Raw genomic sequence first — 13,250 nt, forward strand, 5'->3', positions numbered from 1 at the left:
TTCTAGATTGGCAACTAATAAATTCCCAGCAGAAGGCAGTGGCAAACCACTTTCATACTGCTGCCAAGAAAATTGCGTGGACGTGTCCATGAAATCATCAAAGTTGCTTCCACTTGAGAGATTTCTTACTTCATAGAATTGGAGTTCTTATGAGTCATGTAATGCAAAACTGCACAGTGCAGATCCATTAGAACATTTTTAGAAATAAACTTGTTGATTGACAATTCACATATTACTTGTGAAATTTGTGAAAGTGGTAACAACTGAAAAGGGAGAACAGACTTATTTCAATAAAGATTGTGAATACTTAATGTTTAAAGTTAACACATATTCTAGCTTTTATAACTGATGATAGTTTCTATAGTTATTTTAGTTTCTGGTACAGAAGATGTTTGCCGAAGATTATTTCTGAACCACATCTTGGCTTAGCTGAATTTTTAAAAGCCAACTTTTTGTAACAGACGCTGAAGTTGTTAGCCTTTGAAGTGAAATAACCTGAGTTCTTAAACTAAACTAAACATTTTTAGAAAATTATTTTTTTCAATAGTGCCACTTTCGAAGACATTATTCTATCACCTGAGTTCTAAAACTCAGGTTATAGAATAATGTCTTTGAAAATGGCACTATTGAAAACACAGTGTTCTAAAACATATTAGTGTTTAGTATGTAACATTAGCACAAACTGCATCTGCCTTTTAGTGGAGAGCAGCTGGCCCTTTAAATCACAGACCAACCTTATCTGCCCAGAGGGAATTGCCTGATCCCTAAAAGCCAATAAAGGAAAAGGGAGTTCTCTGTCAGGTTTTCAGTAGGAAAAGGACTGGTGCCTTTTGAGAGAGTTGGCTGGACTTACCATGAGGGGCTTACCTCAGACAGTGATTGGAAATTGAGTTGTTTGGCTGCAGCTAGAATCATATTGGAATTGGGGCTTTAAATATCTGACCATTTCTAGTATCTGGAATCTTATCTTCTTTTGGCACCTATAATAAAGTGGTTTTATAGTTAAATCCTGGAGTTGTCTGCCTGCCTTCTGTGACCCACCTCAGCTTGGCTGAACTATTAATTCCCTGAAATTTCATTTGTTTTCCCTTTTGGTAGTTTAGCCCAGCCAGCCCTAGGTATGGTGAGGATTTCCCCTTAAGTCCTTTCCTGGTTGATCCGAGGACTAGTGTGGGAGGATGAATCTGGTTAATAACAAAGGCATGGTGGCAGCAACTTTTCCAGTCCTGTTCCATCTCCAGGCAGAGGTGACTAAGAACTGAAAGTACTTAGTCCAACCCCAAGATTGCTTTCCTGTTGTAGCCTAATTTTCTGCAATTGTATTACCTCCGTGACTTTCCATTACTTATTTCCAGAATTTCATGGACATGTTTTTATTCTCTAAATGGATTTTTCAGTTGGTGCATGGAAAGGAATTTTAATTGTGTGAATAAATATAACCATTACATTGGATCCAGCTTTTATTTTGCTGATGTGGGCAGCATAGAGTTCCTCTCAGTGTTCTTAACTGTAGACGAGGAATACCGTAATGTTTGCATAATACCGTATACACCATTTTGGAAGTTCCTTCCCAAACCTCAAAGTTTTCTGTAGGCATAGGGCTCTACCTGGGGCAACAATGAGGAAGTTTGCTGTCCTTTTTTCTTTGTCCAAACTTTGTGCTAGTTCAGCGGTCCCCAACCTTTCCATCTTGGTGGCTCGGTGGGGGGGAAGAGGGGATGGTTCTGTATGAATGTAGATGCATGCTGGCAGCTCCATTTTCACAAGCAGCAGGCACACTCACGTGCTGCCTGCACGGCCCAGTTCTGAGTGGACTGCGGCCCACTAGTGGGCCACAGCCTGGGGGTTGGGGACCCCTGTCCTGGTTGACCAGAAGACTTGCAGATAGCACTCTTGTGTTTAGAGCGATTTATCTTAACAAACTTCTTCAGTCTCATGAAAGTTATATTTGAATCAATAACTTGAAAAAAAATCGTAACCTTTTTACAGAGGAGTTGAATGCAAGCTTTACTTATTTTTATTTCTGTAGCCACCCAACTCAACAAGGGTCTCTGGCAGTGTACATTATAAAAACATAAAATAATTAAAATAGGGGATGCATATGTAGTATTTCCTTGACACAGTTTAAGATCTCAACTTACAATAAACACCGCAATTGTTTATATGCACAGGTTTTATATGCACCATTCATTCACAAAATTCAATAGAAATGTAAGTATATCTGCACTTGACATAACATGTAACTGGAAGTGGCTTTTGAAATATCCTGTGATTCGTGGCTTTAGAAACTTGGGGGATATATTAGTCTTGTACTATAAACTATTTATAATACCTTCTTTGTGATAAGAAAGAATGTGTTCTGGACAGTTTTCCAGAAGAGTTTTTAAAAGGTTTGTTTTATCAGGATTACAATTTGCTAATATACATTAAGGGACACGGTGGCTCAGTGGGTTAGGACGCTGAGCTTGTCGATCAGAAGGTCGGCAGTTTGGCAGGTCGAATCCCGAGTGCCGCGTAGCAGAGTGAGCGCCTGTTACTCGTCCCAGCTTCTGCCAACCTAGCAGTTCGAAAGCACGTAAAAATGCAAGTAGAAAAATAGGGACCACTCTGGTGGGAAGGTAACAGCGTTCCGTGCGCCTTTGGCGTCTAGTCATGCCAGCCACATGACCACGGAGACGTCCTCGGACAAGCGCTGGCTCTTCGGCTTTGAAACGGAGATGAGCACCGGCCCCTAGAGTCGGAAACGACTAGCACGCATGTGCGGGGGAACCTTTACCTTTACCTTTACCTTAATATACATAATGGACAAGCAAGATATGTCAGTATGGGTTAATAGCTTTTTAATATATCTAATCACTAAATCATGTTGTCTTTGGTAAACTGAGAATTACAGACTTTAGAAACCAGTAGCCATATGCTTGGTGACTACAAGCACTCCTTGGGAACAAAAGATAGGTTAAGCAATGAAATAAAAGATTTAACATCTATATTCAACTCGTGTCGAAATGACAGAATATTCCATCCATATGTTTCAGAAAGAAGCTAAAGCCTAACTCAGATTTACTTTTGCAGAAAATTAAAAAAGGAACAACCTGATTTTGGGCATCATTTATTCGGTGTCATGAACTTAAATGGAATTGTTTTCTCTTGGGACACTGCTTATCAAGTCCACTAAAAATGAGCCATATTAGCATTTCCACAAGTCACCAGTTAGCAGTGAAAAGATAGAGGCTTTAGTTCAGAGCAAACTTCAGATCGCTTTGTAATGATAAATCTCAGTGTAGCATGCTTTTCTGAAATAGATGCACTTCGCCCTGAAGGTGCTTTCTAAAAGCCTAGTCCAGTGATGGAGAACCTTTTAGAGACCGAGTGCCCAAACTGCGACCCAAAACCCACTTATGTATCGTTGGGTGCCGAGTGGGCGTGGCCAGTTGGGTGGGTGTGGCCAATTGGGTGGGCGTGGCTGCAGTGGTAACGGCAGACTGGGTGGGACTAAAAAGTTCAATCAATTCCAACTTTGCGAGATCTTTTTTTTCCTGCCAGAAGTTGAAATTGAACTTTTTTTTTTTTTTGCATATGGCAGTGGAGGCCTAAAGCAAAAAGGGTTTATAAAACCCAGCTGAAGGCCTAGGACTGGGACGAGGGCGCGTGTGCCCACAGAGAGGGCCCTGTGTTCCACCTGTGGCACACGTGCCATAGGTTCGCCACCACGGGCCTAGTCTTAACAACAACAGCAAAATATTCCTGAATATTCCCTTAGACCAGGGGTCGGCAACCTTGGCTCTTTTATGACTCGTGGACTTCAACTCCCAGAATTCCTGAGCCAGTCATGCTGAGGGGAAAGGGAGAGGTTTCCAAGCTGAGCCAGGCTGGCCCAGGAATTCTGGGAGTTGAAGTCCACGAGACATAAAAGAGCCGAGGTTGCCGACCCCTGCCTTAGACAAACACAATGGACTTTAATGTAATCTGGTAAAATTTAATTGCAGGCAACTTGATGTTTGGGATGTTCCCTTGTGTTTTTAAAAGATGATCTCATGATACAGAATTCTACCTCTAGGTACTATTTTATTTTCAAGAATGGTTCTGGGCTAGAAAGCTGGAATGATAGTTATTAAGAGGCTTAGGTAGGTGGGAAGAGTCTGCCATCTAGTAAATTGGGAGTTTTGAGGCCATACCCTCCTCGTTTACACTACAGCAGTTATTTTACAAGTGCTCATTGGTCAAATATTTTCTGCTTATATATTAGTTAATAGTAAAGGAGTGATGCATTAAAATAAAAAAAAACTTGATTTGAATAAATGAGTTATTGTGGTTGCTGAAACTGACACAAACTTTGTTATATTTTGGGATCCAAAGTAGCTCATGTAATATAATGAGAAGTTCTTCACCATTTCTATATCTGTAGTTCCACAGACAGGCTATGGAATTAAAATAGCTAGGATTATGCATTTGTCTTAGGCACAAACAAATCACAATGCATTGTGTATGAGCCCACTTATGAGTTTGATTAAAAATCAAAACAACTGATATTATGTTTTCATGGGGAAAAATCATTTTCTTTTGAAATACCTAAATCTGATGGCAGTGAATAGAGGCAAAACTTTAGGGGCTATATTGTATAATCAGCTATTTAAAATTTCAGTAAAGATAAGCACAGCTATAGGAGGAGCCGTGGTGGCACAGTGATTAGAATGCAGTATTTCAGGCTAACTTTGCCCAGAGCCAGGAGTTCAATCCTCACCGGCTCAAGGTTGACTCACACTTCCTTCCTTAAGAGGTTGGTAAAATGGGGACCCTGATTGTTGCAGGCAATATGCTGAGTCTGTAAACCACTCAGAGAGGATTATAAAGCACTATGAACTGGTTTATAATTCTAAATGCTATTGCAATTTTTTCTGTGAAGAGCAGAAGTAGCATGTTTTTATGGAATTAAAAACACAAAGTATCTTTTGATGTAGAATCATTTTTTGGAAAATGTTACAATTTAGATGCTATCAGCAATAAACCTGCCTTGTATCTATGGTAGCATTTGGGGCAATATTTCTTCAAGTGAAACTCATAGGAAGTATATACTATATGTACTTTTGAAGGTGTCCAGTGTATAACTTCCATATGATTTTAAAGCTCTTTAAATAGAAATTAACAAAAATTGAGAGCCAGTTTGCTCTAAATGGTTACAGTACCAGGCTAGAAACTGGGAGATTATGAGTTTTAGTCTCACCTTGGCATAAAAGCCAGCTTGGTGATTTGGGGCAAATCCCTCTCTCTCTCAGCCAGCCCACCTCACAGGATTGTTGATGTGGGAAAATAGGAGGAAAAACATTAGATATGTTAATTGCCTTGAATATATATATATATATATGTATATGTATGTATGTGGATCTTTGGTTATTTGGTTATGTATGTGGATCTTTGGTTATTCGGGTTTTTCCCCGCGTAGAACTAAAGGTGTAGGAGCGACGTTTCGACGGAATCCCATCCGTCATCATCAGGCTGGTGGCTTGAAGAAGAAAGCAGAAGCCACCAGCCTGATGATGACGGATGGGATTCCGTCGAAACGTCGCTCCTACACCTTTAGTTCTACGCGGGGAAAAACCCGAATAACCAAAGATCCATATATATATATATATATATATATATATATATATATATATATATATATATATATAGGAAGAATATAAGTAAGTAAAATCAATTGTAAATAATAAAAAGAGTTCATGAATAATAATCACATATACCTAATCAGTCTGTAGATTCTTCACCAGCTGGAATTGCTTGTCCATTTTCAGGAGGAAACTCCCTATAAAATGCGTTATAATAGCTGAGGAATATACCATAATATTGATCACATTTATATTCAGCTGCAGTTATAAACATTCCTGGGGGCTCACAATATATATATTTTTCATACCTTGAGTCCTTTCAATCCGTGTGTCAGAGAACCTGGATCCAACCATATTAGAAACATTTCTATATAAAAAAACAAAGCACTTTTTATATTTCATTCATGGTAAATTTTAAATGCATAAAGTTGAAATTAGTTTGCATCCAACCTAGTCTAGTTATGGTCCATGAGGCCTGGTCGACAATTACTGAATTAAATCATAATAAGGTTGTTGTTGTTTTTTATGTGAAACCAATCCTTGTGCTTTGTAAACCAAGACCTACAATTTGCGGTTAGGTGTAGACTAGGTCATGACAGCTTTTTAAACAATTTGTGAATTCAGTCAGCCTGAAGAAAAAACTCTTTACTGGAAGAAGGTTCTGTAGATTGAACTTCAGCATGGTTGTTTTCATGGAAACTGTTCCTAAATGATCCTATGTAACCTTTTGAAAACTTTACTGGCAGCCTGTGGTAGATATGATAAAGCTGGATGCTGTTAGCCTATCTATTTCAAATTAACACAATGCCCCAGAGCTGAAGATGAATTTATATTAGGTTAAGGTCAAGGTTGAAAAGACAGCCCTGTAGGACTTTTCAGGATGATTCACATATGACTCTAATTTGAGGAATTTATTGTGAGCTAGGGATGAGAAAAATATCCTTTAAGGCTGAGGCGGTGCTGAGTTTTGGTTGGATAGTTGAGGTCTAGTCTTTTTTGTTCTGATGTTATTCCAGCAACTCAGGCTGGCATCTGCAGAGGTAGCGGGAACTGCTTTGTCATATACCTCTTAGCAACTTGGCACAACTGCTAGCAGAACATCAGAACAAAAGGAAACTAGACCACAGTCACCCACCCAGCCCAAAAGCTCATCACTGCTTCATTGGTGCCAGCCATGAAAACATACAACAGTGTCTCTCTCAAGGCTGTCCCTGATCTTCAGAGATAATCCCAAAGGATTGAAAAATATTAAGGAATCCAGCAGAATAAACGGATTAATATTATACCACTTCTAGCTGTAGGTTAGAGGTGGTATAATAGTTGGTATAATAGTACACCACCTCTAGCTACTGATTGATTTGCACTACGGTGTACTTCACTTTTAAGAGTAAGCCAGTGAAAGAGTGGTCTCCGCGCTCTCTGAGCTTGGTTGCTTGCTTGCTTGCAAATATTTCATTGCCCAACTTGGCACATGGTTTATCTTACCTAGTTGAGTAATGAAACATCAGCAAGCAAGCAAGCTCAGAGCACCAAGAACTCCATAGTCTATCCATGAGATAAAGACATTTGTGTTCTATTAAGAGTGGTATTAGTTGGAGAGAGTTTGAGAAGGAATATTTAAAAATCCAAATTTAGGCACTCACTAAAATTTTTCTCCCAGAGGACAATTGAATTTACTGGCTACAAGATGAAGGTTAAAATAATTTTGATGCTTCACATGTTGAAAATCTAAATAAAGCCAGCATTGGTTCTAATCAGCGTTGCATTGGGCACAAGCCAAAATAAGTGGGCCTTTTGATTCTTCACTTCTGTTGAAAATATTTGGAAGAAAGTACAATTGTCCTAATATTTTTAAGTGACAAAATGAGACATACAGTAAACCTCAATGTATACAAGACAGTATTATTATTCTTAGTTAAATTTCTCCTAGTGACCTGTAGTAACAAATCTTGTAAAGGATATGCTGTAATGATGTTTTCAACAGAGTGCATTTTCTACCCACAGATCATCTCTCCTACTGCATTATTTTTGGCTGCGAAAGTAGAAGAACAACCACGGAAACTTGAACATGTTATCAAAGTAGCACATGCTTGCCTTCATCCTCTAGAGCCCCAGCTGGACACAAAGTGTGATGTATGTTTATATAGAGATTTAATCTGATTTTAGTCTATAAATCAGAGAGGAATTTGTCTATTGCTTTATTTTTCAAATGAAGGTTTACATGTTATCACTTGTGTTGTTAATTAACAAAAAATATCTTTGTTTTTTTTGTTTGTTTCTGAGAAATTTAAATACAAATGTAATGCACTTCTGCTTAACATTCTACCATTCTTAAAACTTATTAGCAGTAACCATCACAATAATCATCAGAAAACTTAAGTTTTCATTGGGAGTAAATACCTACTAAGGGGAATCTTGTTGAAATGAGACAGTAATTATCATTTACATTTTCTGTGACAACTTATGAAATTGTAAAAAAAAAGTGAAATGTTTTACCTTATTCTCTGCTTCTAGTTTACTGTCAATCTACATTAATACTAAAGTGTATTGTAAAAAAATGAAAAGTTTAGAGCATTGTATGTTTTTCAGAATAATTTTTATTGAAATTTAAAAAGAAAAATACTAATACAAACTGAGAAAAATGTAAAAAGTGCAGAGAAAAAAGAAAAAGAGGAAATGGAGAAAAATATATAAAAAAGTGAAAAAAAGGAATGACTTCCCTCTTTATCAGGATGAGTAAAAGCAATTTCAGTAACCTAATATTTTTTTTTAACATTTCAGCCAAAAATCTCATTATCCCATAAGGCTTATTATTAGCAAATAATTAAGTCTTATTCAGCAAATGCCCTTTAAGAATTACTAAAAATAGCAATATAAGAAATAATGTATTTTAACTTTAAACAAATAAATTAATTTTGTACTCCTTTATTTTACACAGTATCTTATTTTTTTCTTAAAATACAGCAAAAAATCTTTTTCATGTGTCTTATGTCTATAACCAAATCTTTAAAACCTCATTATTCCAAGTTAATTAAGAAAAATTCCATCAGAGGCTAGTAGAAATAACATTGAAAATTTTAATCTTTAATCCCTTCAATGTCCTATAAATTATTTTTTATCATTTCTCTTAAATTTTAATATCAGAACTTATCACTTTCTATAAAAATATAACAAAATATATTGATATTTATTAAGTAATATCCCAAAAGCTGATTTCTTTTCTTTCTGTTTATCTTTTCTCAGAAATTCCTTATAACAGGGCTTTTCAACCTTTTCACCCATTGTACCACTTTTAGGATATAGCAACATCCGAGTACCGCCAGTCAGTCGCCTAGCAAGGTGTCAAAAACTTGATGACCCTCCCCCCAAAAAAGGAAAAAAGTGATGAAGTACAGGTAGTCCTTGACTTACAACAGTTCGCTTAGTGACTGTTCAAAGTTACAGTGGCACTGTGCCACACACCCCCAGCCACAGCCGAGCAAGACACCTGCCTGCCAGCCCGGCGGCGCTCTTCCTCCTGTCTGAGGTTTTCATTGTTGTGAGCATTTCTGTTGAGGATTGGCAGGTGGGGTGGGGGGGTGTTTGGTTTTTATTCCGCCCCCTCTCCTGGGTGGTTGCAGCAGGTTTTGGTCACTTCACATGACCCTGGGACACTGTGACCGTCATAAACATGAATCGGTTGCCAAGTATCTGAATGTAAATCAGAAGACCCTGGAGATGCTGCAACATTCCAGCTGATCAGCGCTTCTTCTGTGCTCCAAAGCACCAGGATCAGCGCCGAGCTACAGCTGGAGCCTGGCGCTGATCTTGGCGCTTCCGCTGAGCCCTGACAGCCCCGAAGAAGCGCTGATCCTGGCGCTTCCACTGAGCCCTGACAGCCCCGAAGAAGCACTGATCCTGGCGCTTCCACTGAGCCCTGACAGCCCTGCAGCTCCAGCTGTCTCGCTCAGGCTTGTGCAGTGTTGCCACCAGTTCAGCTCATTCCCCTCCCCCGCTACCACTTTTTTAGGGTGGTCATGTACCACCTGCCAGGTGCCAATGTACCACAGGTGGTACCTGTACCACTGGTTGAAAAGCCCTGCCTTATAACACATATCTTGCAAATCCAAACTAAGAAACTCATCTGAGTTTTCTGATTTGAAATCTACATATCCAAATCATTTTCTTTGTTTATTATTTGTGTGTACCTTTCAGCTATTAAAACTTCAGCTAGTTTCATTTGTAAGACCTGTATAGTATCTTTGTCAGCATTATTGTTTTGTATCCTGCCAATTTAAATCCATATGCAAAACAACCTCTCTCCTTCAAAAGATGACACTCTCATTCAAAGCCTCATGCATGCTTTTTTATCTTTTGTTTTGAACCTGTTTTATAATATCAAAACAAATCTAAGAGAAAGTCCTTGAATTCTTCCAGAGTTGAAATACTTTTTTTTCATTATGTATTAGTGGTTTTTGTCCTTTAATTGTAATATTTAGATTTTTTTGGTTGCTTCTAGTAACCAGCCTTCAAGGTCTCCTCTTATATTTTTCTCTAATCCATAACATTTTCTCGCAGAAACATTCTTAAATTCAGAATCTTCATATCTTTTTAATAGGATTTTAAACAAACCACAGAAAGTATTTTTAAAATTATTTCAAAATCCTATTTCAAGTTAATCTTTCAAGTAAAAGCTTTCCAGAATTAACAATCTAATCACTCTTTTGTTGTTTGACTCCAAATAAAAAAACTTTTAAAAGTTTTAAACTTACGTCAAACGTCTTTCGCTGAGGATTGAAGGAAGTCACCCAGTGTAGTAAAACCTGTCTTTCTGAAAGTTCTTAACATCTAAAAATCAGTTTACAAACCATTCCCAGTGAAAGTGATTAAGAAAGGACACGGTTGAACCCAGTGTCCATTTGAAGGCTTTGAACTGTAGCTTGGGCAAACCTGATTCTTCTAGCTCCCATAAGTGAAACCCAATGAAGACCGCTGTTTTACAGTCTCATCATGGGGGGGGGCATCTGTATGGACAACTATGGGCAATCCCAGGTATTCCCCTTCATCCAAAGAGGAATTTTGGGGTCTCTGCTCTCATGGAGCATTTTGGCATTGCTTCCCTGGAAATGAATACTTCATTTAGCTGAATGTGATTAAACACAAGGAATTTTATCTCCAGTACAGAAGCGCTCGGTGTAGTTACAAAGCGACGCAGAAAGTTATAGTAATAATAATGGTTGGGATATTTTTCTATTCTTCTGTAATACCTGAAGAAGAATGAGTTGTCATGGTTGTCATACAATGAGGGAAGCAGCAGAAAGTGTAGTAGGAAATGTTGTGAACCCTAACCTCTTCTTCATCCCATCGGGCTAAAATAAAATTGGAAAGTTATATTTGAAATAATGGTAGGTGACGGGGATCTCAGAGTGCAGCGCAGCTCAGCTGGGGCTTTCTAGGACATCACCCTGCCGGGGGCTTCCTGGGTGGTGCGCTGTAGTGCAGCTTGGGGACGTTTTGTAGCCTCAGCCACTGAGAAGTCCCTTTGCACTGTGCAACTAAGGCTTCCAGGGGTGGCTACTACAACTCGGGGGCTTCTTGGATCCCCAGACTCGCAGCATGCCAAAATAACACTGAGCTGTGGCATATTCTTTCCCTAACCTTGCTGACCTTGTGCAGCACCACAACACTCCCCTCCTCCACCTCAGGTGAGACCTGAGCTTGGAACACAACCCCCCACCACCACCCCAAATGCCTTCCCCATTCCCTGCAACATCCCATCATTCTTTACTTGGGACTTCTCTACATCCCATTTAATTATCCGTGTGTCTGGAATTACAACAGCTAGCACTGGATTGCCATCGCTAAGTGATGCGATCACATGACATAGCACTTTACAACCGCATTATTTAGCGACAGAAATTCCAGTCCCAATCGCATTGGTAAATTAAGGACTACATGTACCTATTTGGAAAAAAAAGAATTGTTTGAATTAAAACTGTTCCGTTGTCTGTCCTTGTGATTTTTATCTGCCTTAGTTTTTGTCACCTGATCAAATAATGTACCTAAAATAAGCCCCTCGGGTTTTTTTGAAATCAATCTTGGTGCTATTAACATATTAAACATGTTAAAATTATATTAATATTTCAGAATATGTTTCCCAATTTTTAGGCATATCTTCAGCAGGCCCAGGAATTGGTTATACTTGAAACAATAATGCTTCAAACTTTAGGTAAGCATAGCAAATGCATATGATTCTTACACTGTACTTCCAATAGTGGAGTGCCTATTCGTTTAATATGTTTAAGAGGAACCTTGGTAACATAAGCTATCTTTTTAAATATATATATATATATATATATATATATTTATGTCTCTCCTTTCAGAATTATACTAGCATATCGTACATTTTTTATTAGTTCAGAAAGTGTTCAATACAATCAATGTATATTTTGAAACTTAAATGAGATTATTGAATTAAATTTAAAGATAACATGAGAATATGTAATATATTTTCTGAAGTAACACATTTATTTTTTCAGGTTTTGAGATTACCATTGAGCATCCACATACAGATGTTGTGAAATGTACCCAGTTAGTGAGAGGTCAGTAACTAAATTCTTTTTTTCCATTATGAGATATTGAGATGGTGTGACTTACTAAATTATTTGCGGAATATTATTCTTGTGAATAAAACACTAGAGTATTCAAATAAGTTTTGGTTTACTTGGTTCAGCAAATATGCTTAAAAGAATTATAAATCATAGGTGATTTTTTTTCAATTTTAAAGTTACTAAACTCAAAATTGACAGCTAGTTCTGAAATAAGCGTATTTAATCCAAAGTAACATTAGGATACGAAGGTAAATTTACACCTTATGCCCATGTCCCACATATGGATATCCTGGTATATCTGACAACTGCGGCAGCCAGTTTCTGGGGACTGTATTTTTAGTCTTTATTTAGTCCTTCATAACATTCATTTAATACCACGGGACAAGAAAATACGCTTCCAAACCCACTTTTTTATTCACCTTGTTTGTTGCTGCATAGAAAATTTATTACTGGAATTGTTTGCAACTGTATATATCTGTTTTGTAGTGAATTTCATTTTAACAACACTGTTTAGGTTCTTTTTCTAATCAGTTTAATTAGATTTGATTAATGTCTAGTTCAGTATTTCTCAGCCTTGACAACCTGCTGGCTGAGGAATTCTCAGAGTCGTAGTCCACACTTCTTAAGATTGTTAAGGATGAGAAATACTGGTCTAGTATGCATGTAGGGTCATTTCCCCCCCCCCAGAGGCCAGAATCCTAATATCAAACGATTAAATATGAAGCGGTCACTTTAGTTTAAAAACTGTGATTTGCAATTTGGTATGCTGCATGGAGTCAGCCAGTTAATCCAGGGTCAACGAAATGTATTAATTGCTCTAAATATTCATATGTTTAAAAATAGCCATTTCTTGATTGTTTGTTCATTTGAATATTAATCATTCTTAAGGAAAAAAGTAATGGTGTGACATCTATCCTTAGTGTCTTATCACACTCACATGTGTTCAAGTGATATCTGCATTAGAGGACTGCAGCTTTGTGTAAATCAATGCTGGATTGTGTCAGCACTGATTTATACTTGTTCTTATTGTATAGTAGATGTCATTTTGTGAATATTT

General features: G+C 37.8%; 1 protein-coding gene across 5 annotated transcripts in view; it reads left to right on the forward strand.

Moving 5' to 3' along the window:
* The window catches only part of CCNT2 (cyclin T2), a gene marked incomplete at its 5' end in the record, with an annotated part of 32,128 nt that overhangs the window by 1,852 nt on the left and 17,026 nt on the right, over positions 1 to 13,250 (forward strand). For all 5 annotated transcript variants that reach the window (XR_014028286.1, XR_014028287.1, XR_014028288.1 and 2 more), the window contains 4 exons: positions 2,130 to 2,211; positions 7,608 to 7,736; positions 11,751 to 11,811; positions 12,122 to 12,184. Coding sequence is in view for 2 of the 5 variants with exons in the window: in XM_081342011.1 (XP_081198137.1) it covers positions 2,130 to 2,211; positions 7,608 to 7,736; positions 11,751 to 11,811; positions 12,122 to 12,184 (335 nt within the window). The remainder of the gene's footprint in view (positions 1 to 2,129; positions 2,212 to 7,607; positions 7,737 to 11,750; positions 11,812 to 12,121; positions 12,185 to 13,250) is intronic.

Source organism: Vipera berus (assembly GCF_964194415.1).
Source record: "Vipera berus genome assembly, chromosome: 1".
Taxonomy (NCBI): Eukaryota; Metazoa; Chordata; class Lepidosauria; order Squamata; family Viperidae; genus Vipera; species Vipera berus.